This window comes from Microtus pennsylvanicus, chromosome 6, assembly GCF_037038515.1.
Source record: "Microtus pennsylvanicus isolate mMicPen1 chromosome 6, mMicPen1.hap1, whole genome shotgun sequence".
Lineage (NCBI taxonomy): Eukaryota > Metazoa > Chordata > Mammalia > Rodentia > Cricetidae > Microtus > Microtus pennsylvanicus.
Window position 1 is genome coordinate 50074535 of NC_134584.1, and position 27965 is coordinate 50102499.

Sequence of the window (27965 nt, forward strand, 5' to 3'; positions counted from 1 at the left end):
AAAATAGCCCTTTTAGGCTGCTCATGTGTTTGACTATTGTCGTCCAGTTCCCAGTGCTGTTTGGGTAGTTTGTGAAACCTTTAGGAGGCGGAGCCTCACTGCAGGAAGTGAATACTTCTGGGTTTAGAGCCTGGCTCAGCTTCTTATTTTCTCTGCTTCTTTCCTGAGGATGCAATATGACCAGAAGCCTGTGCTCCTTCTACCACACCTTCCTTGCCTCGTTGGAATTTATGCCTTCAAACTGTAAGCTGGAATGGACTTTGTCTCTTTTAAGTTGCTTCTGTCAGGGCATCTTATCCCAGCAAAACGAATAATGCAGCTTGTGCTGGCAAACATGAAGTAACCAAGCAAAGCTGCCAAGTCATGGCCAGTTCCTTCTGTAAAGAGGAGGAACAGGAAGCTAGTCCTTCAGAAGGATAATCCCTGGGGGATTTTATATACTAGTGATAAGTGGTTTGTTTTTTTAAGTCTTATTAAATATTGTTAAATGTGATCGTTTCCACATGATGGCCAGTTGTACCTTTAAATGAAAAGGTGAACTTTACCTTAAAGGTCTATCATTTGGCACATACACACACTCAGGAGACTGAGGCAGGATGATATCAACTTTGAGGATGATTTGGGCTTATAATAGGACTCTGTCCCCAAAACAAAACAGAAACAAATGGAACAAATTAAAAACTTTATGTTGCTGAAGTTTTTGCAGAAATATAGGTAGTAGACAAATTTCAAATTAGGTAAGACAGATCAAGGCAGAGTATGTGAAGTGTTATAAAGAGAGTTTGTTCAACCTACCCAAAGGTATTGAACTAGCATAATTGAAATGCTGGGAATGCAGGCAAGGGTCTATGGTTAGTGGGGTGTTTGTAAGTTTATGCCTTTGGTTTAAGTAATGATTCATTTCTAGAATGAACTTTATATGTGACCCAGTTGTTGAGGAAGTAAATGAGAGAGGCTGCTGTAGACTAACTTGGTCATTTGCTCTGAATTGTGTGGAATGATGACCTGAAGGTCAATGCCATCCATAAGGAAGGAAACAACGAGAACAGAAAGATCTCAAGTCTAGTAAACCGGATGGTGGTGTTCAGGCGAATCATTAGACTTGACATCCAAAAAGGAGGAAAGAGATGGAGTTACTTCTGAAATTTCAGAATATGATAATTTATGCCAATGTTCCACCTATTTATAGTCTGTTCCACCAACTCCTCAGATTGTCAAAGCACCATAGTAAGTCTCTCATTTGTTACAGCCTTGTTGAATTAAAGAAACATTCTGGGGGGCTAGAAAGATGGCTCAGTGGTTAAGGGCACTGGCTTAACTTCCAGAGGACCAGGGTTCAATTCCCAGCACCCACCTGGCACATACCTGTCTGCCACTCCTGTTCCAGGATACCCAATACCCTATGCAGGCAGAAACTTTCTGATGACACCCAAACAGAATCCGCAGTCTCTTTACAACAGTTATGATGGGGTGCATGGTGGGAAACGCCCGTGTGAGGACTGCTGTGGACTCCCTTGGGTCCCTGTCTCAAATGCACACATCAGAGAAACAAAATACCCAAGTAGGCAGTTGTTCTGAGCGTGCCATGCCTGCTGCTGTCTTTACAGTGTACTAATGTACAGTGTACATTTCTTTCTAAATGAACTAAAACAATAAAGAATGTGATGTGATGAAGGTCTTGGGCTTGAAACGAGGACCTAAGGGCATTTGTAGTGATCTGTGTAAAACAGTCGGAAGGTAGTGAGAAAACTTTAATGGTGTGATTAGACCACTTGAACAGTAATGTGTACACTAGCATTATTCGTAAAATCTAAAACAGTATAATCAAATCAAATGCATGGATAAGTATGAGTGGATAAATAAGATACGACATACAGAAATATAGTATTTGACAAGGGAGTGTGAAGTACTGATGCATGTTATATTGCATGGATGAATCTTGGAAACATTACGCTAAGTGAATGTAACCAAATAGAAGGACTACATATTATAATTTAGTCTTGTGACATATCCAGGATATGTAAATGTAAAGAGACACAGTAAATTAGGGACTCATCACTCTCTGCTTCCTCACAATTTTACCAGCTACCTCAAGCTTCTGGGACCACGGTTTCCATGCTATTAATGACTGTTCCCTGGAATTGTAGAGATTTTAGCTTGTGCCCCTCCCTCCACATGAGGCTCTCCAGGGAAAGATCAGGGAGCCTCTCAGGGGGAGGGACTTCCCCCTTTTCTTCCCTGAATTTCGCTGTGCTTCCCGCTGGAGACTTTGCATCCTCTATCCCACAAATTCGTACTGTGACTCTAGCCTTCAGAGGTATGCTAGCTAGGAGAGACTCAGTCCCTTTCTGAAGAGCTTACACAGAAGACTTTAAAAGTTGTCCAGTTCAGGCTTCTCTGAGATGTAACCTGGAAGAAATCTTTTTCTCTAGATGATTCTCTTTAAAATTTTTTAATTATTATTTGAGAGTCTCAAATATATATTATATCTTTTTAAATCTTTCTAAAAATTTATTGGCTGTATATATTCTGTGACTTTGTGTGTTAAAATCTTAAAATTTGGCTATTTTCTTTAAAGCTTTTAAAATTTATTTTTTGAGTTTGTATACATGCATATAATGTATCTTGATCATACACCCCCTTAGAGCCATGCACAGACCTCATACAGTTCCCTTTCCCATCTTCATGTGTCTTTCTTTTTTTCCCATAATCAACTGAGTTCAGCTGGTGCTGTCTGCATGAGTGTGGGGAACCTACAACTGGTCACACCTCTGGAAAAAAAGACTGTCCCATAGCCGCCATAAACTGCCTATAAGCTGTTCAGTTGTGACCTTATGAGCCACTTCCCTGTCTGTGCTAAGAATGTTGACTGACTTAGTCTTATGAGGTCTTGTGCAGTTAACCACAGTTGCTATGAGTTCATGGGTTCAATGTCCATTTCAGAAAACATTTTACAGCTTTCCTCCTCATTTTTTAACTCTTATTTTCTTTCTCTCCTCTGGTCCATGATGTTCCCTAAGGTAAGGTTGATATAGCTGTCTCATTGAGGGCTGATCATTCTCAGCCGTAAGGTGAGGTTGATATAGCTGTCTCATTGAGGGCTGATCATTCTCAGCCCTAAGGTAAGGTTGATATAGCTGTCTCATTGAGGGCTGATCATTCTCAGCCCTAAGGTGAGGTTGATATAGCTGTCTCATTGAGAGCTGATCATTCTCAGCCCTAAGGTGAGGTTGATATAGCTGTCTCATTGAGGGCTGATCATTCTCAGCCATAAGGTAAGGTTGATATAGCTGTCTCATTGAGGGCTGATCATTCTCAGCTACTCATCCTGAGAACTTTGACCCAATGAGTATACATGGCTTCTACCCTCTACAGAAGGAACTTCTTTGACCAAGACCGAGAGCAGCACTAATGTATGGGAATAAACATTAATATTCAGAGAGCAGCTTGACAACACAACCACAGAGCAAAGCATCAGTAATATGTTTCTGCCCTGGTTGGCTTTGGAGGTCAGCTTGACACAGCCTAGGATTATCTGAGAGGAGAATCTCAGTAGAGGAAATTCAAGGATCAGATTGCCCTGTAGCCATGACTGGGGATATTGTCTTGACAGTTACTGTCAGAGGGCCCACTGCAGGCAGTTCCATCCCTAAGCAGGTGGTCATGATTTATTTAAGGCTAGCTGATTATAAGGTGGGCTGTGAGCCAGCTAGCAAGCAGCGTTCTGCACAGTGTATTGTAACAAATAATAAAAATGCAGAGACAGATATTGGGGTTCATCATGAAGATCAGAAAAGCAAAGCAGCCAACCACTAGAGAGACCTTTTACCTCTACCAAATCTTCAGACCTAAGGGACAAGATCCAGATCCTGTCTTCAGGAATCCTCAGACTTCACACTCCACTGAGTTCCTGTCTTTTCTCCTTTATATTCCTTTATATATATCTCTCCTGTTGCCACCTCCCTAGTGCTGGGATTAAAGGTCTGTGATCCCAAGTGCTGGGATCACCTTTGTGTGAGCTCTGTTTCTCTCTTTTTTTTGTTTTTTTTTAATATTTTTTAATATTTATTATGTATACAATATTCTTTCTGCATGTATGCCTGAAGGCCAGAAGAGGGCACCAGACCTCATTTCAGATGGTTGTGAGCCACCATGTGGTTGCTGGGAATTGAACTCAGGACCTTTGGAAGAGCAGGCAATGCTCTTAACTGCTGAGCCATCTCTCCAGCCCGAGCTCTGTTTCTCTTTTAGACAGATTCAATCTTGGGCAGCCCAGAGTGGCCTTGAACTCATGGAAATTCATCTGCCTCAGTCTCCCGGAGTCCTGGGATTAAAGGTGTGTGCCACCACTCCCTGGCCTAAATGGCTGATTAGTGTGACTGCTTTGCCCTCTGACCTTCAGGCAAGCTTTATTTATTAAAACACAAAGAATACTACTATATATCCCTTTTTTTCTAAAATAAAGAAAGAAGGCTATAACTAATAAAAGAAAAACTATATACAATAAGTACAATAACTATATGCAATATATACAGGCAATAAATACATCAACAATGTCTAGTTCATTTGCTTTTGACAAATTCAGAGAAAATACTCCATTATCTATCCTATCTTGGTGAGTCCAAAGTCTTGTACGTAATTTACTTACATAACTTGCTTTCTGCATCTGGTAAACAAGGAAAACTGTAACTTTCTAGTCTTCAACTCCCTCAGAGACCCAAGAAAAAAATAATATTAACTGAATAAGCAGAAAATACAAACAAGTGACTTCCAAAAAAAGAGAGTAATGACAGAAACAGCTGGCTGTCTGAACAGTCACCCTAAGTTCCTCTGCAACATTGGGGCATCTATCTTTGGCCTATAGGCCTATCCTATCTTACAGACTTTTCTGTGAAGCAGAATATTCTGAAGGGCTGTCCCTCCTTGTCTTGACAACGTTTGGTAATCACTTTCTTTTGTGTCCTGCTTGTCCAATTAGGGCAGCATACTGTCAGTCTATGCTGTCCTTATTTGCCTGTGAAGTGAGTTCCTTATTTGGAGGTGATGTTGTGTGCAATAGCAAACAGACCTGCCTTCAGGTTCCTGACTTGACTTTCCTCAATATTGGACTGTAACCTGCACTTGTATACTAAAATAAACCTTTCCTTCTTGAAGTGGCTTTTGGCTCTTGGTCATAGAATTCATTACATCATGAAAGAAAAGAATTAGAAAAAAGATGAAAAAAATTAGAAAAAAGTAATTAGAGCAGTTCCTCCCTAGGGTATTCTGCCTTGTGGTGGGCATGGCTTCAATCCCAGCACGCAGGAGGCATGGCTCAGCAAGTAAAGGCACCTGTCTGACGACCTGAGTGTGATCCCTGGGATACACTTGGTAGAAAGAGAACAAGTTGTCCTCTGACCTCCACACAGTTACCATGCATGAGTCTCTCTCTCTCTCTCTCTCTCTCTCTCTCTCTCTCTCTCTCTCTCTCTCTCTCTCTCTCTCTGTCACACACACACACACTTTCAAAATGTAATAAAAATGCATTAAGATATCTAGCATTTGAGAGACTGAAGCAGGAAGATTACCGTACGTTCAAGGCTAGCCAAGACTATACAGCAAGAACACAGTAAGCTCAGGGATATTAGTGCTCTGTTAAGGAGCTGGTCCATGCTTTCTTTTTTATTCCTATTTTAGAAGAACTTAAAAATTAAGCTCGGAAAGGGGGAAGGATGCCAATGTACATTTAAGATGCTCCCAGAGTACATTTGTTTATTTAGTATTCTTTTTTGGGGGGAGTGGAGAGTGGCTGTTTGAGACAGGTTTTCTCTGTGCAGCCCTGACTGTCCTGGAACTTGCTCTGTAGACCAGACTGGTCTCAAACTCAGAGATCTGCCTACCTCTGCTCCCAAGGGCTGGGAATAAAGGTGTGCACCACTACAACTGGCTATCACAGAAGATATTTAAATTCTCTTGCTTACTCTTACAAACTAGTGATGGAAAGTTTCAATTTGATTCAACGGGGAAGCACTGCTTCATTGTATACATGAATCCGAATTATCTAAGATTGAACTGAAAGGTGCAGTTAATAAAATAACCACTAGGAGGGGCTAGTTACAGGAGAAAAAAAAGACCTAAAATGATAAAATTTTAGGATTTACTTGGATTATTCTTAATAACCCCAATTTACAAAACTAATATACTAGATACCAGATCGAGATAAAGTTGAACAAAACTTGGCTAGGTTTTTTGATTCCTGGAGAAATTTTGTGTCATGTTTGAATTTTTTGGTAAACTTCTGTTCTCAAAGTTACTGGGGTTGGATGGGCAGGTGTCTGGAGAAAAGGAGTGAATTAATGTGTGGTTTGAATGATAACAGGCTCTGGTGGGTTCTGATGGAGCCGCACAACCTTAGTTCCAAGGAAGTATCAGTCACATACTTGTGGGTATGCTGGAGCCTCTTGTCAAAGACCATGACTGCCACCCCGGATGGCCACTGGGAGTCATCAAAACTGCTGACAGATCTTTTCCCTTGGGAAATCAGTTCTCAGTTTGTAATCAGACTTTTCTTCCTGTTACAGAGAGACACGAAATTCTGCTATGTGAAGTCCCATTGCAGGGAGCCACCTGAGGAAGAAGCAGGACCCTGACTCTTCTGAAGGTAAAGAATCTCAGGTGGCCACTAGCCAGACATCCACCAGAATCCTTAAAACTATGCGTGCGGCTGACTCAGCAATTCTGATTTCAGGACTTTATTCTGAGGCAATGTTAAAGCTTGGAGAAAAGGTTTTGTTTTGCATATTGGAATGTTTGTTTATGAAGAGAAAAATGGCAGTGGTCTAAATGATCTGCTGTAATTAGCCATTGAGAAGTGTTACTGAATTAAACAACACCAGCAAAACAAACAAAACCAAAAGCACTGCACAGAAAAGAGATTGCCTTGCAAACCTGAGTTCAGTTCCTGGATCCCACTGTGGAGGGAGGTTGGAGAAAACAGCTTCCAAAAGTTGTTGTCTGAGCTCCACAGGAACACTGTGGCTCAGGTGTGCCCACGTTCAGAAATCACAACTATGCTCACACAAAAAGTGTTAAGGGAAAATCAAGGTTTCCCTTTTTGGGTTCTTAAGTCTTGTGAATTAAAACATTTACAGAATCAGAAGGAAGCTCAGGGATCATTTGTTAGAGTTTCGGAGGAAAACAATGGGGCAGCAAGCTATAAATATGGCAACTGGCAGAAGGAGAGAAATGGAGAAAGTTATGCTTTTGAGTTAGGACCCTAGAGCTCAGACAAATTCAGCACTGGTTTTCGGTAAGCAGCTGCATGGGCTGAGACCTCCACAAATGCAAACTCTAAAGCAGCAGAAGCCCCTGCTTAGGCCTTAGCTCAATATCCAAAGAATAATAGGGAGCAAAAGGAAAAGTTACAGGTTTAAAGAATTTTATTTATTATTTGTTTTTACGTATGCATGCCTATGCAACCAGTTGTGAGCCTGGTGCCCATGGAGGCCAGAAGAGGGCGATAAATCCCCCTGAATCTGGAGTTAGACCATTGGGAGTGGTCACGTGGATTCCGGGAATGGAACCCAGGTCCTCTGGAAGAACATCAGTGCTTGTAACCATCGAGCTTTTGAATTAGAACTGAGAAAACTGGGGAGGCTTAGCAGAAAGACATGACGGAAGATCTGTAAATAACGTTATCCTTTGAGGAGATAATTGTCCCTTCATTTTCTTAGCATATCTTCAGGTGAATCAGATTTCCTGGGGAGTGGTCTCTTGGTTGGGTAACTGACAAGCCTGTTGGATTAGCTCTTAAAGTAGGAGACAGTAATATAGATTTTCTAATCTTTGGATAAGATCACAGTGTCACAAGGGCAAGGAAATATAAAAGGAAGAACTCAGATAAGGGAGTAAAAAATACACAAGTCCTGGTTGCAATGCTGTCTCTAGCAACTAGCTAGACAATGTATAAGTAGGTAGTGGGGAAATAAAAACAGTTTACTCTTGAAGGGGACCCAGAGTCTTGTGTCTCTATCTACTATTGCTCACCTTTCTACTTTCTATGTCTCTGTGACATTCATGGCTGTGCTGGCCGAGGTAACTCATGAGTGTGTGTGTGTGTGTGTGTGTGTTCTATCCTAGTATGCAAAAAGCATTGGGCTCAATCTCTAATACCCAACCTAGACACTGAAAGAGCTCAGGGCTTGGTTAATCCAAGCCTGGTAGCCAAAATAGAGAACCTGACCTCAATCCCCAAAAACCACCCCAGTACATTGCAGATTTATATTTGCTCATGGTACAATGTAACTTTTAGCTAAGAGAAAAATAGTTCATAAAATAAATTCTGTAGCACTTATAACAATAATTATGTACCCGAGTCAGAAGAATAGGGAATAGGGTGAGGAAGAGGCTCCAAAGTGATGTGGGATTCCCCTCTGTATGCTGTGAATACCATTGGTTAATAAAATACTGACTGCTTTGAGCCCATAGCAGAGCAGGGTGGAAAGAGCTAGGTGGGGAAAACTAAAGTGAATGCTGGGAGAAAGAAGGGCTGAGTCAGAGAGAAGCCATGTAGCCCCGTTAAAGACGGACACCAGAACTTGACCTGGTAAGCCATGGCCTCGTGGCAATACATAGATTCCTAGAAATGGATTAAATTAATATGTAAGAGTTAGCCAATAAGAAGCTAGAGCGAATGGGCCAAGCAGTGATTTAAATAATACAGTTTCTGTGTGATTATTTCAGAAGTCTGGGCGGTCAGGAAATGAACTAGCAGCCTCCTTGTAACACCAAAGATTAACATGAAAGGTAGCAGCAGTGAAGGACTGGAAGCCCTTACCCACCTGGGCTTCATTCCACCAAGGGAGCATGCTCAAGAAGAGCTAGCTTTGTAAGAACACTGGGAAAAGCAAATACTGTAGAAAATTTTGTGAAATGTCATGCAGATCTATCCCTTTCCTCTCTTGGATCCGGGTCACCATCAGGCCTGACATCATTCGTAGCTGGTCAGAATCTCTCCTGTAATAAACTATCTCCTTCATGTAACTATCCATGTGCTCTATACACAGCCATGGTAAAGCGGTATAAGAGCCCTGAATCCTAGTGGCTGCCTACCAGACTCAGATCCTCACCTGCAACAGTGGGGCATCTGGAGTTTGTAAGCCAGGGTGCAGTCAAGCCACCGAAATGGACCACTCGTGGGAGAAAGAAAAGTTGATTTGGGAAAGCAAACTGCCAGGTATTCCCACGGAGGGCAGAGAATAGCATCATGGGAAAAGCCTTGTCAATTTTAAGGGGACAGGTTGTAATGAGAGGAGAGGTGTGGGCCAGAGCAGCCTGGGAGTTCGTGCAGGCTGTTTGGGTTATCAGGAACTAGATGCCTTTGTCTCAGAGAGCTGACTGTTGGGGGCAGGTGGATAGGGAAGTAGTGGTTTCCCGGTAAACAGAAACTTGCCTTTCGAGATTCTTGAGGAAAGCTGAGTTTAGCTTCTGTTTACTCAGTGACCTTCAGTTTACCTACCTGGGTTAGGATGTTGATGCTAACATTATCATTTTGGGGTCCTCTTTGGACTCAACAGAGTTTAGATGCAGAGCACGAAACCGGAAAACTGTGCTCACAACACACAACAGTTTCAAAGAACTGAGTAATTTTATGAAATTGCCTGTACCAGCCTATGGAATAATGTATATATTTTTTCTGACATGCATTGTAAATAAATGCCCATGTCACAAAAATGATTTCATAATTAACGTTTGGCACTGGTCTTGGTGATGCAAACCTGTACAGCATTCTGGAAACTAAGGTTGTCTGGGTTGTGTTCCAAGAGACTCTTGGCCTCTTATTCAAACAACTGAAAATAAGGGCTCACGAATTTTTAAAAGAAGCAAAATAACTGTCCAGAGCAAAGTGATGTTACAGATTTAGAGAGGGATACACTGTCAGATCGACAAATGGCCGTGTGGACGAGAGTGCTGAAGGGCCCTGATCAGTGTTTGGAGGCTTTTGTTCATAGGGCTGAAGAAAAGGACAGGGTTTGGTCACTGGTAGTGAGAATAGTTCTCTATTTTGGCTGAAAGGCTTAAACTAACCACGCCTTTAGTTCCTGAGCATGTCCTTCCCATAATGCATCTGACTTTCTTATTATGCATACTAATTAAGCATAATTTGCATAAATGTTTACTTGAGGACAGTTTTACTTCCTTGCACATGCCCCAAACCAGTTCAGGCAAGATCAACCTGTTCATTCTTCCTTCCTAATACATTGTTGATACACTTGATTAGAGATTGTCTAAACTTGATTATTGCCAAGTGCTTTAGAGATGAGAGTAGTCCACTGCAGGCTGGTGTTGTACCCGGCTGCTTAGTCACTTGCTTGGCCAATCACTTAAGCGTATTGCTAGCTAGCTCTTTTGTCTTTGGTTAACCCATTTCTATTATTTTATATTTTACCACGAGGATCGTGGCCTACCAGCAAAGTTTCAGCTAGCAGTTTGTGTCTTTTTCCTCTGGTGGCTCCATGGTGTCTCACGACTCTGCCTTCTTTATATATCTTTTCCAGCCTGACTATATTCTGTTAAGCCATTGGCCAAAAGCAGCTTCTTTATTCATTAACCAGTAAAAGCAGCACATATATAGGACTTCCCATACCAGGCTTGAGTCTGAAGGAGGGGTGTGTGTAGTATATATAGGTTATTGCAAGAGGAAAATGTGCATAACCTAAACCAAACAGGGTCTATGGCTAAACAATATCCTATAATGCCTGCCTCAAGTTCTAGGCCGGCATGGGGTACATGACATGATTCTAATCCAAAATAACAAGCAAAAAAAAAAAAAAGAAGAAGAAGAAGAAGCCTTTATAAATGGAACCAGGTCTGTTTGTCTTGTTCATCGCTGGTCAAGTAGACAGCGATTATTTCTTGAGTAAACAGATGAATATTGATGTTTTATAATTTCCCAAACAACTTTCCTTTCATCTTGACAATCCAGGTATTTCTTCAATATATTCTGCCTTCTTTAAAAGCTGAGAACATGATCTGTATTTAAATTTTTTATTTCTTTTATTTGGTTGTGTGGGGCAGGGGCATGAGTATGTGTATCGCTGTGTCCATGTGGATGGAGGTCAGAGGACAACCTGTGGGAGTCAGTTCTCCTTCTACCATGTGGGTCCAGGGATTGACTACATGTGTCTTACCCACTGAGCCACTTCATGGACCCTGAATTCAAGCTTTTTGTACTAAAAACCGTCCTTGTCATCACCATCTGCTTTCCCTTTCCTTTTAGAAAATGGCTGCTCCCCTGGAGGCCTCTGAGGAGCGAGTTTCTGAATTTGATTACAATTTTCTCCCTGAGCTCTCTGCTCTTCTTGGTATGGACATGGGTCAGCTTGTAAGGAGTCAAGAAGAAGAAGAGCATAAGTTACGAATGAAAATGAAGAAAGGTTTTAACCCACAGATGCGCAATGAAGCCAAACGATTAAAGACTTTTGTGACCTATGACACATTCAGTTCATGGACGCCACAGGAGATGGCAGCCGCTGGGTTTTACTATACCGGGGTGAAGCATGGTGTTCAGTGCTTCTGCTGTAGTTTAATCCTCTTTGGTACCAGCCTAAGGAAAACTCCCATAGAAAACCACCAAAGATGGCGTCCAGAATGTGCGTTCCTTTTGGGCAAAGATGTTGGGAACATTGGCAAGTATGACATAAGGGTGAAGAGTCCAGAGAAGCTGAGGGGCGGCAAAGCAAGGTACCAAGAAGAGGAGGCCAGACTGGAGTCCTTTGAGAACTGGCCGTTCTATGCCCATGGGACATCGCCACGTGTGCTCTCAGCAGCTGGCTTCGTCTTTACAGGTAACTGGATTCCATTGTGTGATGTGTTTATATAAATATAAAGTTCAGTTTCATGTTTTTATTTGCAATATTTGTCAATTGTTAACTGTTGTATCAGGTATAAACCTATTTTATTAAAATTCAACAACTAGTATAGAATCACTAACTTGCTCTATATGTGTTGAAGGAGAAGCGGGTTGCTTGTTCTTCCTGCCAACTGGCTAGTTTAACCCCTGAAATAATCACACAGAAATGTATTAATTAAATTACTGCTTGGTTCACTATCTCTAGTCTCTTATTGGCTAACTCTCACATCTTGATTTAACCCATTTCTATTAATCTGTGTTCACCACGAGGTCGTGGCTTACCGGGAAAGATTCAGCATGTCTGACCTGGCGTCTCCATGGTGGCTCTCTCGCTCTCTGCTTTCTTCCTCCCAGCATTCAGTTCTGTCTTCTCTACCTACCTAAGTTCTGCCCTATCAGGCCAAGCAGTTTCTTTATTAATTAACTAGTGAAAGCAACATACAAACAGAAGGACCTCCTACACCATACATGTATAAAATAAAAGGTTACTTTTCTTTAAATGTGGACATTAGAAAATATTGCTGGCTTGAGGGTGTAGCTTGGTGCCAGACTCCTTAGCTAGCATGTGCAGGGCCCTGGGGTACGCCTATGTCAGAAGACCATGGCTAGAGGGTGGAGGTCCGATGTTCAGAGGGGGTCATTTACGGCAGTGGGATTCTGGATGTAGATTCAGCCTGAGAGGTCATGAGGAGTCCATCTTGTTTCGGTACAATATGATCATCTCTAAGACACCTCTGGTGTTATTGCTGGCCAGTCAGAACATGTCACTGCATTGTAGGTAAAAGGGACACTGTGCAGTGTTTCTCCTGCGCTGGATGCTTGGGAAACTGGGAAGAAGGAGACGATCCTTGGAAGGAGCATGCCAAGTGGTTCCCCAAGTAAGTGAACAAATATTTTATGATTAAAATTTCAATTTTTTAAAAGAGCAAAATAAATTAGAGACAAAGAGGCACATTGTTGGAGTAGTCCCTTGAGTTCTAATCTTTCTCTTGTTCAGTATGGGATCACCCAGAATTTTTCAGGCAAGGAAGAGCTGGTCACAGTGATAAGTTTGAATCACACGAACTTATAGGTGGGTCTCTGTGACTTTGAGGCCATCCAGGTATACAGAGTGAGTTCCAAGACAGCCAAGGCTTTTATACAGAGAAACCCTGTATCAACCCCCACCCCCAATTTATTTCGCTTTCATTTTAAAACATTTTTTTTGGTTTGATTTGTTGCATGTGTATATAGTGTAAGTGTGGGCACATATATGGACCACAGGTTGACCTAGCCTGTCTTCCCTCTCACTCTGTACCTTGCTTGAGACAGAATCATTGAACTGAGCTCATAGATTGGCTATTGTAGTAATATGAACGGCGGCGGCGGGGCTGCGTCCCCAACACCCCAGCCGCCTGCCCGGCTAGCTTTTGCCCCGAAATAATTACACGGAAACTGTATTCTTTTAAACACCGCTTGGCCCTTTATCTCTAGCCCTTACTGGCTAATTCTGATATACCGATCAACCCATCTCTAATAATCTGTGAGCACCGGTCTTACTGGGAAGATTCTAGGTCGGAGCTTCATCGCGTGTGTCTTCCCGGGAGCGGGGCATGGCGTCTCTCTCTGAGGCGTCTGCTCCCGAGAGGAGAGCTGTCGAGTCTGACCTCACTTCCTCTTCCTCCCAGCGTTTTGTTCTGTTTACTCCTCCCACCTATCTCCTAACCAATGAGAGCCAAGCAGTTTCTTTTTATTTAACCAATGACCTTCCTCCATCATTTCCCCTTTTTCGGTTTAAACAAAAAAAAAGGCTTTAACTTTAACATAGCAAAATTACATATAACGAAACAGTTATCAAGTAAAAGTTACAATAATCTTTATCATAACTAAGGAAAACTATAACTATAACTAACTATTCTTAACTCCATTAAAACTAACTATTCTTAACTCCATCAAAGACTCCAGAAAGATACAATACTACCTAAGCAAACAAGAAAAAAGCAACTTTTAAAACTCTAGAAATGACAGAGACATCTCGCTGCCTGGACAGTCACCCAAAGTTCCTCTGTACCATTGGGGCATCCATCTTCAGGCTTCAGGCCCATGGTATCCAGCAGACATTTCCATAAAGCAGGAAAATTCAAAGTCAGTTCAGTCACTATCTGTTGTGTCCTGCAGAATGTCTCGCAGACTCTTTCATGAATCAGGAACCCCGAAAGACCATCTCACCTTTAGGCAAGTTCAGCAGTCCTCTCTCTGCGGGTTCTCTTTGTCCAGTTTATGCAACAGTCCAGGCAAGAACAGTTTCTTGCCCAAATGGCTATCAAACTCCATAAGGATCCTCTTCGATGCCCATCTTCTTCTTGAAGTAGATTGGTGCTGCCAGGAGCAGACGTGTCTCATTGTCATGAAAAACCCTAAGTTATTAAAATATTTTAAATGCCATATTCTGCAGTCTTTGAAAGATATGAAGAATGTCTATCTAAAATATATCTCTGTATATCTAGAAAATCCAACTAACATGACTACAAGCTTTACTATTATCGATGATTATCCATTAACAACCTATGTTTCTTAATTATACAGTACATATTTAAATGAACTACACAATCACAATACCTTAATCAAAATCAGAAACACTTATACATATAACAAAATTGACCTTAAATCTCTATCAATAAAGCAAAATCTATACTAATGCAAATTATTCATATCTATATCATATCCCCCTTTAAATGTAAAAGAACATTTATAACCCATATTTGGGAACATGGGCGCAGTTTTTTCTCTCCAAACTGCTTCCTGCTGAATGGGGGCGTCGTTAATTAGGTCTTTCATGGTATAACCTGTGTGCTAGTTTCATCTCAGTTGGCAGTTATGCAAAGCAATTTTCTGAGGGTGTTCACAGGAACTTTTCGGGAGGTCGTGGTCTATCATACCATATCGGGATAAATGCAATCCATAAGGTCTGATCCTCTGTGAAAACAAAAGAAGAATCTCTTTTCCAAAGTATCATATCCTTAGATCCAAATTCTGAAATCATACCCTCATGATATCCGTACTGGTTCCACTTGGCAGCCCATATAATGAAATGTCTCTCTGTACTTAGCTCCTTCACAGTCAAAAATTTTAAAGAAAATACAATGTACATAATCCAGACTCTCTGTGAAATTTCCATTTTTACGTGGCTTATTTTTCTTTATTTCTTTTAATCTCTTAACTATCTGTACTCTGTCTCTTTAAAGACTTTACCTTTTTTTTAACATTAACTTTATTTTCTATATTCTTTTTCTTCTTTCTCCCAAGCCTACGTACATTCATCCAACAGTGTGACTCATTTAGTGGTCTGAATCTGTCCTATTGTGAATCTGCAATTTTTTACTATCCAGGAGCACTTTTCATTTGTGCCTTTAAATCACTAGGCGCTTAAGAATCTAAGCTGTGACATTCCTAGGTTAACTTTTTGCTTTTTGAGCGTATATCTTTGACTTGTAGACCAGGCTGTCTTTGAACTCTCAGAGATCCGCCTGTCTCTGCCTCCCAGGCATTGGGATTAAAGGTGTTTGCTACTACACCTTGAACTCACAGAGATCTGTTCGTCTCTACCTTCTAGGCACTGGGATTAAAGGCGTGTGCTACCACACCTTGAAGTCACAGAGGTTTACTTTAAGAATTTTAACTTTTAGTCTGCATATATTTTAACACTGTAAACCATTTAAAATTTTTCTTTCTCTTTGACGTTCTCTTTACTGTATCTGTTTTTCTGACCACATGAGTCTTTAATGTACCAAGCAATATCAGTAGGACTAAAGCCGTGGCTTTGCCGGCTAGATGTAGCCCATTCCTTAGCTTTCCAGCCTCATGGCTGAGGTACTATCTGTAGCCATGTTTATAGCCACACCTCTATGGCGTTTCAAGGTCCCTGCCAGCCAGCGAGCTACAACAGACAACACTCAAGTCCTCTCTCGGTAGCCGGCCCTCCTGCCTCAAACAGTCAGAGTTTGCCCTGGCAGGACAGCCCAGAAAGCCGGCATTTTTAAACGGCACAGCTTTTTTCCTGCTACAGCTTAAAACCGAAAAGCATGCGTTCAGCTTTTCGTCAACACCGTTTAAGTGTTTCGTGGCAGGACCTCTTAATGAGCTGCAAGCTTTGCAGCTGAAGCTGAGTCAGGACGCCTCTCTTATATGAGAGCGCTTGCTTGCCTCTAGCAAGCAGAGCAGACCCAAGAAATTGCCATAAGAAACATGCTTTACTCTATTCTTTTCCAAGCTTTCTCAGGCTTTCTGTGGACTCAGCCACACATCTAGGTGCCATTTGTAGTAATAGGGGCAGCGGCGGGGCTGCATCCCCAACACCCCAGCCGCCTGCCCGGCTAGCTTTACCCGAAATAATTACACAGACACTGTATTCTTTTAAACACTGCTTGGCTCATTTCTACCTAGCCTCTTCTAGGCTAACTCTCACACCTGGACTAGCCCATTTCTTATCATCTGTATAGCACCGGTCTTACCAGGAAGATTCTAGGTCGGAGCTTCATCGCGTGTGTCTGCCCGGGAGCGGGGCATGGCGTCTCTCTCTGAGGCGTCTGCTCCCGAGAGGAGAGCTGTCGAGTCTGACCTCACTTCCTCTTCCTCTCAGCATTTTGTTCTGTTTACTCCTCCCACCTATCTCCTAACCAATGAGAGCCAAGCAGTTCTTTTTATTTAACCAATGACCTTCCTCCATCAGGCTATACTAGCTGGCAAGTGATCCTCTAGGACCTGCCTGTCTCTGCTTTTGCATGGCTAGGGTTAAAGTTATGTGTGATCATACTTCTTCACCTTGGTGTGTGTACCAGGGATTCAAACTCTAGGTCACCATGAAATTTTTTAAGTATTTATTTATTTATTATGTATATATAATTATAAATTATATATAATTATAAATTATATATAATTATAAATTATATATATAAATTATATATAAAATTTAAAGTGGCAGATGTGCAATTATAAAAAAAATTCATGGGCTGGAGAGATGGCTCAGAGGTTAAGAGCATTGCCTGTTCTTCCAAAGGTCCTGTGTTCAATTCCCAGCAACCACATGGTGGCTCACAACCATCTCTAATGGGGTTTGGTGCCCTCTTCTGGCCTGCAGGCATACACACAGACAGAATATTGTATACATAATAAATAAATAAATAATTTTTTAAAAATAAATTTTATCTTTCTCCTCTGTATACTTTAAAATTTACATTTGTTTATTTATTTTTATTTATTTATTGTGTATATAGTATGCTGCCTGCATGTCTGCCTTCATGCCAGAAGAAGGCACCAAATCTCATTATGGATGGTTGTGAGCCACCATGTGGTTGCTGGGAATTGAACTCAGGACCTCTGGAAGAGTAATTAGTGCTCTTAATGTCTGAGCCATCTCTCCAGTCACATCACCAAATACTAAGATAATGTCTTGTCAAGCAGCACTTCCTGGATTTACCTTAACTAATAAATAAGTTACTCTATACAGGGGTGGAAATGGTGCACAAATGAGAGAAAGTAAGAATGTTTAAAGCGTTGTAAGCAGTTTCACATACTGCAGAATATGTACCGAATGAAAATGCTTGCTTGATGCAGTGCTCACACTTGTAATCCCAGCTCGAGGAAAGTGGAAACTGGAGAATTAGGAGTTCAAAGCCACCCTCTGCTAAAAGAACGAGAGGACCAGATACCTAGGTTGCCCACATCCCAGTGCCACAAGAGAAAATAGGTTTGTGTCCAAGATTCAAGGTTTTGTTATTGCAGTGGACAGTGGTCTTCAGATTGTACAGAGGGAACATGACCCACATAAGAAGAGAGACAGTCCAGGGGCTGGCCCCATAGCTGGAAGGAGTGAGGCTTGCTCACACAAGAAGTGCCAGATAGAGGCAGGCTTGCACATGCAGGCTGCCTGACTCCAGTCCTGAAGCACTGCCCTCTTAGACGAATGTAAAATACAGACAATAATCCGTAGCCATAGGCCTTGCAGAAGTCTACCACACGTTACGTGCAGTAACTGCTGTACTGTCTGTTTGTCAGCATGAGCCCAGGGCTGGCTTCAGAACTCAGCCTCTAAATTTCTTGTTGTTTCATTTATCCTTAGCTTCTTAGACTTCAGTTTTGAACACTGGCTTGATCACTTCTTTTATGAAATATTGGCAAAATATCTGAATATTTTCTTTTTGATTTTAGTATAATTTTAAGTTTTGAAACATGGACTTGCTATGTATCTCAGACTGGCATCAAACTCACGATTCTCCTTTCTCCGACTCCCAAGTTCTGGGATTGTACTTTGTGTCAACATGTCTGGCAATTGCAATTTTTTAAAAATACCATTTGAGAAAGTAACGTTGAGGTGGGAGTGACGGCACATGCCTGTAACCCCAGGCCTTGGGAGATGGAGGCTAGAGGAGCAGGAACTCAGGGTTTTTATCTTTGCTATCCAGAGAGCCTAAGGCAAGCCTGTCCCATATAAGACCCTATCTCAAGAGAAAAAAAAAGTACTGAAATGTTTTAAAAGCAAGTTGACTTATTATAATATTTGTAAAAGGACCAATAACCTCAGTTCACTATAGTCCACCCCAGGTGCTGTGTGCTACACGGGCTGCATTCAGGCCCAGAAGAATGCATGGAGAGGGAGGAGAAGTGGAGCCAGAATCCCTGGCCACCACAGACATCGAATCATGTGACCTTTTGAGTCATGTGATTGAGTTCATCTTCTTCTGTGATTAGAAGGGACCAGGGCATTTCAGCATCCCATTGATGAAAGAGCTCTCAGCCCACTCCTTACCACACCATCAGAAAGAAACGTTCGTGTCAGTTAGAGGAATACTGTTTAGTCTTCAAAGTACCTTAGTTTTTATGGAAAAGGAATGCCTTGCAGGAAGCTGTTCAATATACTTTGTAAAAAGTCAAAATTAAAAGGTTAATACCTGTTACTTTAAAAAAATTATCATGGTCTTTTTGTTTAGTAGGTGAAATATGGTACAACGAATTTTCATAGTTTCTCTTTACTATTAGTGACTGATCTGCCATGGGAACTAGGCTTATCCCCTCAGAAAGGCCGAGTTCTCCCCACTCTGTCTCTGTGCCAGTCTCTCTGATGCTTTTTTTTTTTTTTACACCACAGTGCTGTGGTGTGTGCTTACAGCTGAAGCCGCTCCTGAGGCTGAAGATTGCTTCAGGCCAGGAGGTTATCGCCAGCCTGGGCCACACAGGGACGCCCCATTATAAAATAAAAATAAAAGTAATCTGAAGATTCAGTTGTGAATAACCACATGTGCTGTCACTCATATAAATAAAAAACAGTGGTGCTTCTCATGAGAAACGTTGGAGTGAATTTTCTAACACAATATATTTTAATTATGCCCCCCTCACCTCTCCAGTTCTTCCCAGATCTTCCCCACTTCACCCCTCACACTGCTCAGCCAACTTTGTTTTCTGTGTTTCAGCACAGACACACACACACACACACACACACACACACACACACACACACACACGGAAACCAAAATAAATAAATAACTAGTAAGACAACCAAACAAAACCCCCAAATGAAAGGGATGCCCATAAAAATAATATGGAGTTTATTTTGTGTTGGCCAACTCTTCCTGGGCCTGGGGCCTGTCCTGGAGTGTGGTTGTTATACCCAGTGACACTTCACTGGAGGAAACCGATTTCCCTTCATCAGCAGGGATCATTTGCAAACAGCTTCTTGATTAAGAGTCAGACTCTGTGTCTACATCCCCTCTCAGTCCGGGGCCCCATCTGGTTTGGGTCTGGGCAGGACTTGTGCCTACTATTGGGGCAAGGCTTTTTTTTTTTTTTTAACAGTTTTGCTGATGTATAAAGTCCAGTGGTTTTATAGGTTTTATCAAATGCTCATTGTGTTTGAGAACACCTCTATTTATTGGGATGTATTTTAATTATAGGTGTGAATTTCTTCGAAGTAAGAAATCCTCGGAGGAAATTGCCCAGTATATTAAAAGCTACGAGGGATTTGTCCATGTTACGGTAATTCACAGCAGCAAACTCTTCCCACTGGTGTGGAGTCATTGAGGAGTTTTATTTTTTCATAGATTTCATGCTCCTACATCTCATCCGCAGAGTGGAGACGCAAAAGTCTTGCTAAGCTGCAACTATGTAGACGTGGTTTTTCAGGCAGACTTTGGGTGGCTTCTGCTACTTTCTCCGTCTTCTCTCTGACTGAGCCCACTTCCCCAGTTTCTTTTTGCTGCCCCCATCTAGGTGCCCGACCCAGTCTTCTGTCCTAGCACCTGGCGACAGCAGGGCTCTCAGAGCTGGCTCCCGCCCCTGGTTGTCTAGGGTCTACACTAGTAGGGACTTCCTAGTGGGAAGCGGTGGGAAACTTAGCCCACACAGAAGCCAAAGGAGAATGGAATGGCTGATGACCCAGAGGCTGTGTCTGCAGAGAGCAGGGCTGAGAGTCTGGGTGCAGTTTTCTCGCCCAGAAGGGAGAGTTGCTCAGTTGGAAAGGTCCTTCTGAGGGGAGCTTCCTTCCCATGGCGCAGTTCCCCCTGAGCCAAATGCATCTGTGTGTGTGACTGCAGTTCTGTTGCTGAGCTGCGTGTCTGTTGAGAGTGACCCCGAGAAAGCTCCCATTTGCACAGGTAAACATTCGCCGCTGGTCTGTACTGCATAAAATTCCCGAGATCAACAGAAATCGGACTAAAGGTCTGCTTTGCCAACACTTCCGCTGCTCTAGTGAAATGTCGCTTTAGTGCTGGGGGCAGGGGAGTCCTTCAGTTGCAGCTCACAGACAGAGGTCTATTTTATAAATCAGTCAGTAACCTGAATTTTTTTCCTTCAGGGAGAACATTTTCTGAATTCCTGGGTCAGAAGAGAATTACCTATGGTGTCAGGTAAAACCTCAGGCACTTTCTAAATGCTTTGCTTGTTTATTTCCTTTCCGTGAGTGAGTTGAAAGCCAGTCTGTTTTTAGCCAGTTCTGTTTCCAGGACAGCCAGGCAGGGCTGAAGGAAGGAAAGGAAGAAGAAAGGGAGGGAGGGAAGGAGGGAGGGAGGGAGGGAGGAAGGGAGGGAGGGAGGGAGGAAGGAAGGAAGGAAGGAAGGAAGGAAGGAAGGAAGGAAGGAAGGAAGGAAAGGAGAAAGAAGAAAATAATCAACCTACATTCCAAAACAAGCAAGCAAACAAACAATAATAAACAAACAAACAAATAAATGAGGCAAGTTGGTTGACTCCCTGATTGTGTTTTTTGTCCCCGTTCTTTCTTAAACAACACAAAAAGAGAGAAAAGAAAAATAACAACAATAAATAAATGAACAAATAAATATGCTATTCCCTATTATTCCATGGTTCGATAGAAGTAAAAAGTAAAATAAAATAAAGACATATAGACTGTAAAAATATTTTTCTTAGTTATTCTTGGATTGTATCTTTTATTCTTTTGTGCTTTTCTAACCACTCTCAATTATTTTGATGCAAGCACAGTACATCAGATCATTCCATCTACACACACAGCTAACTTGAACTTTTCAAATGCTGGTCTCACATACATCTGTTTTTTTCTCTCTCCCCACAACTCCCAAGCTTACTGCAATGATAGTGTCTTTGCTAATGAAGAGCTAAGGCTGGACACTTTTAAGGACTGGCCCCAAGAATCACCCGTGGCTGTTGAAGATCTGGTCAGAGCAGGCCTTTTCTACACAGGTGAGTCAGTATTTGCGTCCATCAGATGTTCTGGTCCAGGTGAGTCAGTATTTGCGTCCATCAGACGTTCTGGTCCAGGTGAGTCAGTATTTGCGTCCATCAGATGTTCTGGTCCAGGTGAATCAGTATTTGCGCCCATCTGTTGCTAAGGAAGAATGGGAGAAAGTAGGGTGTGGATCACTTTTTACCATATAGTGCTCACAGGAGAAACAAAATTCATTTCCTTAGTTTCAACCTATGAAGGATCTTCCACAAGTTCCTCATCTCTCTTTTGCTGCTGCCCCTCAGAAGCTCCACTTGGTAATAGACGAAACTCATTCCCCTCAGCTGGGTCACTGCCTAAAGTACAAGGAGAGGAAGGAAAAGATACGATACCCTCCCTGGTTATCTTGCTAATGTTCCTCCGACCAGGTGCACTCCTGAGTTGAGATGGAGTTTTGTGTGGCTCTGTCACTGTGGTAACTAACATAGCACTGTGTGGTTGTCAGAGCAGTTCAGAATGTGAATTGTGGAGACACTTTACCTAACAGACGTATTCCACTGGCACGAACGGTCTTTTTACCTCACAGTCTTAATCCTTTGTCCCTTCTTTATTGCGTTTCCTCTTGCCAGCCTTCATCAGGTCTCATGGGCAACGTGCTCCTATTTTTAGTGAACTAGACCTGGAAACAACGTGGGAAGAGACAAGGAATTCTTCACGATCTCACTTACAGAGAGCCCCTAAGCTTGCTCCTGTGTTTCTCCACCTCCTATCCTCACGTGTCTTCTTTCTTATTGTTTGTCTGTGAGAGTTCACCATGTCATCATTGTCCAAATCAGACAGAAATCTCTACTCCCACGGAGCTTCTGTTCTTTGAAAATCTCTTAGAATGACAGGGCTGAGATGGTCAAAATACACAGTGCACAGGAGCATTCAGTGACTGTTGCTGGCCACCCCATTGGAGGACCGAGAGTCCCCTGTGAACTGTTGCCCCCCATGACCCATGCATGACTTTGCCACACAATTCAATTGGGGATGCAAATAGGGTTTTACTCTCAAGATCTTGAGTTATTATCTGCGTGTGAGTTGATACGCATGTGTTGGAGTAACACACTGACCACATTTTCTTACTTCTAGGCATAAGGGACACTGTCCAGTGTTTCTCCTGTGGTGCATATATGTGGAAATGGGAGGAAGGTGACGACCCGTTAGAAGATCACACCAGATTTTATCCCAAGTGAGCAGGATGAATTCCCATAACTTTGAATGTACTTCAGCAGTTATTCCGTCACTGCTCTCAAACCTGCTTTCTCTGTGGATAGTCTCTGCCCATCTTCCAGTTCCCACTATGAAGGACACATACTTTATCTTCATCTCCTTCCTCCCATGACATCTTCCCTGTCTAGCTTTCCTCTCATAGTTAGACTTGGTTTTTACTGGAGATATATATATATATATATATATATGTTTTTCAAGACAGAGTTTCTTCTCCGTGCTGCTTTGGAGCCTGTCCTGGAACTAGCTCTTGTAGACCAGGCTTGCCTCGAACTCACTGAGATCTGCCTTCCTCTGCCTCCCGAGTGCTGTGATTAAAGGCGTGTGCCACCACCACATGGCAATACATATGCTTTTAAAGACGGGATCTTGCTATATAGCTCATACCATTCCAAACTGTCTATGTAGCCCAGTTGAATTTGAAGTCATGACTTTCTTCATCAGCCTCTAAAGTGATGAGTGTCCAGGGTGTGCGTGGCAGTTTCATACTGTTTCGATTCCTTTGATTAGAAACTACTTTCCCCCTCCTAGAAGCTTTTAGAATTTCCTATTTCCAATATCTAAGATTTCATACATAATATTTCTTTTTTTGTAAAAAAAATTTCTTTTCCCAATGCTGGGAATGGAACCAGTAAATTGGGCGACTCTCATTCCCTTTCTGTGCTTCAAGTTTATTTTTACTCATTTTCTACACATAAAAAAACTCTCTAGAAATGTTCAGTTGCAAGAAGAAATTTGTTATTTTTACTAAGTAATTCTCTTGAATTTTTCAGAACTAAATACCAGTATGTGCAGAGTTAAATGTGAGTGTTGTGACTGGACAGTGGTGCACACCCGCAGTCCTAGTTCACAGAGAAGGCACTGTGTGGTTTTCTTTCATATGAAATCATTTAGTACGAGTGACTTTAAAACCACTTTATTTCTAAAGTCAAGCAAGTGAATACAGAAAAGCACAGTTGAAGATGTCTTTTGGTTGTAGTAATATGGGCGGCGGCAGGGTTGCGTCCCCAAACACCCCAGCCGCCTGCCCTGCCCGGCTAGCTTATGCCCCGAAATAATTACACAGACACTGTATTCATTTAAACACTGCTTTGGCCCTTAGCTCTAGCCCTTACTGGCTAATTCTCACATATTAATTTAGCCCATTTCTAATCATCTGTGTAGCGCCCCTAGGTGCGCTTACCGGGAAGATTCTAGCCTAAGTCCATCCTGGGTTGGAGCTTCATAGCGTGCGTCTTCCCTGGAGCAGGTAGCATGGCGTCTCTCTTGCGTCTGCTCCTCAGAGGAGAGCTGCGGAGTCTGACCTCACTTCCTCTTCCTCCCAGCCTTCCCTTCTGTTTATTCCACCCACCTAAGGGTGGGCCTATCAAATGGGCCTAGCAGTTTCTTTATTGCTTAAACAATGAAATCAACAGATTGATATATGACACTCCCACATCACTTCCCCTTTTTCTGTTTAAACAAAAAAAGGAAGGCTTTAACCTTAACATAGCAAAATTACATATAACAAAACAGTTATCAAGTAAAAGTTACATCAGAAACATTTATACATATAACAAAATTGACCTTAAATCTCTATAAATAAAGCAAAATCTATACTAATGCAAATTATTTATACCTATATCATATCCCCCTTTAAATGTAAAAGAACGTTTATAAACCATATTTGGGAACATGGGCACAGTTTTTTCTCTCCAAACTGCTTCCTGCTGAATGGGGGCGTCGTTAATCAGATTATTTAGGGTGTAACCTGTGTGCCAGGTTTATCTCAGTTGGCAGTTGAGCAAAGCAATTTTCTGAAGATGTTCACAGCAACCCTTCAGGAGGACGTGGTCCATCATACCAAATCGGAATAGAAGAAATGAACAGGGTCTCATCCTCTGTGAAAACAAAAGAAGAATCTCTTTTCCAAAGTATCATATCCTTAGATCCAAATTCTGAAATCATACCCTCATGATATCCGTTCTGGTTCCACTGGGCAGCCCATATAATGAAATGTCTCTCTGTACTTAGCTCCTTTACAGTCAAAAATTTTAAAGAAAACACAATGTACATAATCCAGACTCTCTGTGAATTTTCCATTTTTTACGTAGCTTATTTTTCTTTATTTCTTTTAATCTCTTAACTATCTGTACTCTGTCTCTTTAAAGACTTTACCTTTTTTTTTTAACCGTTAACTTTATTCTCTATATTCCTTTTCTTCTCTCTCTCAAGCCTACGTACATTCATCCAACAGTGTGACTCGTTTAGTGGTCTGAATCTGTCCTATTGTGAATCTGCAATTTTTTACTATCCAGGAGCACTTTTGATTTACGCCTTTAAATCACTAGGCGCTTAAGAATCTAAGCTGTGACATTCCTAGGTTAACTTTTTGCTTTTTGAGCATATATCTTTGACCTGGAATAACCCTGTAGACCAGGCTGTCTTTGAACTCTCAGAGATCCGCCTGTCTCTGCCTCCCAGGCATTGGGATTAAAGGTGTTTGCAACTACACCTTGAACTCACAGAGATCTGTTCGTCTCTGCCTTCTAGGCACTGGGATTAAAGGCGTGTGCTACCACACCTTGAAGTCACAGAGGTTTACTTTAAGAATTTTAACTTTTAGTCTGCATATATTTTAACACTGTAAACAATTTAAAATTTTTCTTTGTCTTTGATGCTCTCTTTACTGTGTATCTCTCTTTTTCTGACCACAAGAGCCTTTAATTTACCAAGCAATATCAGTAGGACTAAAGGCGTGGCTTTGACGGCTGGATCCTTAGCTTTCCAGCCTCATGGCTGAGGTACTGGCTGCAAGGTCCCTGCCAGCCAACGAGCTACAACAGACAACACTCAAGTCCTCTCTCGGTAGCTGGCCCTCCTGTCTCAAACAGTCAGAGTTTGCCCTGGCAGGATGGCCCAGAAAGCCGGCATTTTTAAATGGCACAGCTTTTTTCCTGCTATGGCTGAAAACCGAAAAGCATGTGTTCAGCTTTTCATCAACACTGTTTAAGTGTTTTGTGGCAGGACCTCTTAATGAGCCGCAGGGTTTTGCAGCTAAAGCTGAGTCAGGAAGCCTCTTGGGGCTACCAGGTAGGAGCGGCACTCAGCACTTTAATTCTGAGACTGAGCGTGTAACACAGAAATTCTTTTCATCCAAGTTACATCCAAATCTGACACGCAGAGCACTGTGCAGTCTGAAAACACGTCTCTGTATGGCGGCAGGAATCTGCCATGCTCTTCCGCCTGCCTAAACCTGATTCTGCCTTCTTCCCAGGAGCAGGCGGGGAGCTCTGAGTCATCGCACGGTCTCAGAGCACTCTCCTTCCGATCCCAAGCGGGAACACAAACATAAAGCCAGAGTTTGCACTGGCGGCACAGCCCCAGGAAGCCACGCTTTGAAATGACACAGCGTTTTTTCTGCTGCTGTTGCCGAATCAGGAAATCTCTCTACATCACGCCACCAACAAACAGCAAAAATCTGTGTTAAACGCTCTCTCCCTTATTTTTAAGCCTTCTCAGGTTTTTTAAGTGGGTTTAGTCTATCACGTGGGCGCCATTTGTAGTAATATGGGCGGCGGCAGGGTTGCGTCCCCAAACACCCCAGCCGCCTGCCCTGCCCGGCTAGCTTATGCCCCGAAATAATTACACAGACACTGTATTCATTTAAACACTGCTTTGGCCCTTAGCTCTAGCCCTTACTGGCTAATTCTCACATATTAATTTAGCCCATTTCTAATCATCTGTGTAGCGCCCCTAGGTGCGCTTACCGGGAAGATTCTAGCCTAAGTCCATCCTGGGTTGGAGCTTCATAGCGTGCGTCTTCCCTGGAGCAGGTAGCATGGCGTCTCTCTTGCGTCTGCTCCTCAGAGGAGAGCTGCGGAGTCTGACCTCACTTCCTCTTCCTCCCAGCCTTCCCTTCTGTTTATTCCACCCACCTAAGGGTGGGCCTATCAAATGGGCCTAGCAGTTTCTTTATTGCTTAAACAATGAAATCAACAGATTGATATATGACACTCCCACATCATTTGGTATGGCAGCCTTTGCAGGCTTGGAGAGCGTAGCCGCATGGAAGCCCGCTGTTCTGTTCTGTTCCACAGGTGCCCTTTGGACATCGGAAGCATAAGTAAAGTTGTGCTACATTATTTTGATGCTAGAAGAATTTAAGTTTTATTTGTTTAACTTTTAAAGACAACTCTCTGTTTGTGAGATAGAATGGTGATAGCAGGACAAACCCTTACACATATTCTTCTAAAGGCTATTACTATATATTAGTTTTAAGTAATAATGGGTTTAATTTTGACATTTTTATACATGTATACAGTGTAGTTCAGTTATGTTTACCACCATCCCCCTGTTACCCTCACTTGTCTTCCTTTCACTCCCATTAACCCCTCCTCTTGGGAGCATGTGTTGGAGGCCAGCTGGGACTCCATAGTGAGATCCCATCTAAACTTCCTTAACTAAGACTGTTTTATTTTCATTGTGAGTTTGAAGATGCTTGAGAGCAAGGCTCACTTTTTTCTTTTTACTTGTGTGTAGTAGGTAGTAAATTGGGAAGACAGGGCCTTCTTAATCCTTGTGCTGATAAGTTAGGATGCAGTCTAGTTTCATTTAGAGCTTTTTCTAAAAAAAAAAAAATCTATCAACTCCATCTTTATGTGAAATTTTTTTTGTTTCTTCTGCCTTTTTTTTATTTTAAATTACCAACTGTCTTTATGTTAGTACCCAGAATATTTTCATGTACGGTTGTGGTGGTTTAGATGAGAAATGTCTGCCATAGCTCATATATCAGAACCCCGGGTCCCTAGTTTGTGGCATTGCTTGGGAAGGTTATAGAACTTTTAGGTAGAGGAGCCACGCTGGAAGAAGTAAGCCACTGGAAGTGTTCTTTGAGTGTGTATAGCCCTGCTATACTTCCAGTTAGCCCTCTCTGTTTCCTATGTTTAGTGGATTTTTTTTAATCTTTGGGGGCCCACCAGACAGCACCCAAATAAGTACATGGAGACTTAGTCTTACTTATGAATACCTGGCCTTAGCTTGGCTTGTTTCTAGTCAGCTTTTCTAACTCAAATTATCCTGTTTTCATTTCTCTTTAACTATGTTTTGCCTCTTGGATTTTTACCTTTATTTGTTCTATTTTCTTTCTTTCCTTTT

General features: G+C 42.1%; 1 protein-coding gene across 2 annotated transcripts in view; it reads left to right on the forward strand.

Moving 5' to 3' along the window:
• The first annotated feature begins 163 nt into the window (after positions 1-163).
• Positions 164-27965, forward strand: part of LOC142851962 (baculoviral IAP repeat-containing protein 1a-like) — a 53323-nt gene continuing 25521 nt past the window's right edge. For both annotated transcript variants that reach the window (XM_075976207.1, XM_075976208.1), the window contains exons 1-8: positions 164-243; positions 6561-6640; positions 11258-11825; positions 12669-12768; positions 19816-19897; positions 20715-20766; positions 21455-21574; positions 22692-22791. In XM_075976207.1, coding sequence (XP_075832322.1) covers positions 11261-11825; positions 12669-12768; positions 19816-19897; positions 20715-20766; positions 21455-21574; positions 22692-22791 — 1019 coding nt within the window. In that variant the 5' untranslated portion in view covers positions 164-243; positions 6561-6640; positions 11258-11260. The remainder of the gene's footprint in view (positions 244-6560; positions 6641-11257; positions 11826-12668; positions 12769-19815; positions 19898-20714; positions 20767-21454; positions 21575-22691; positions 22792-27965) is intronic.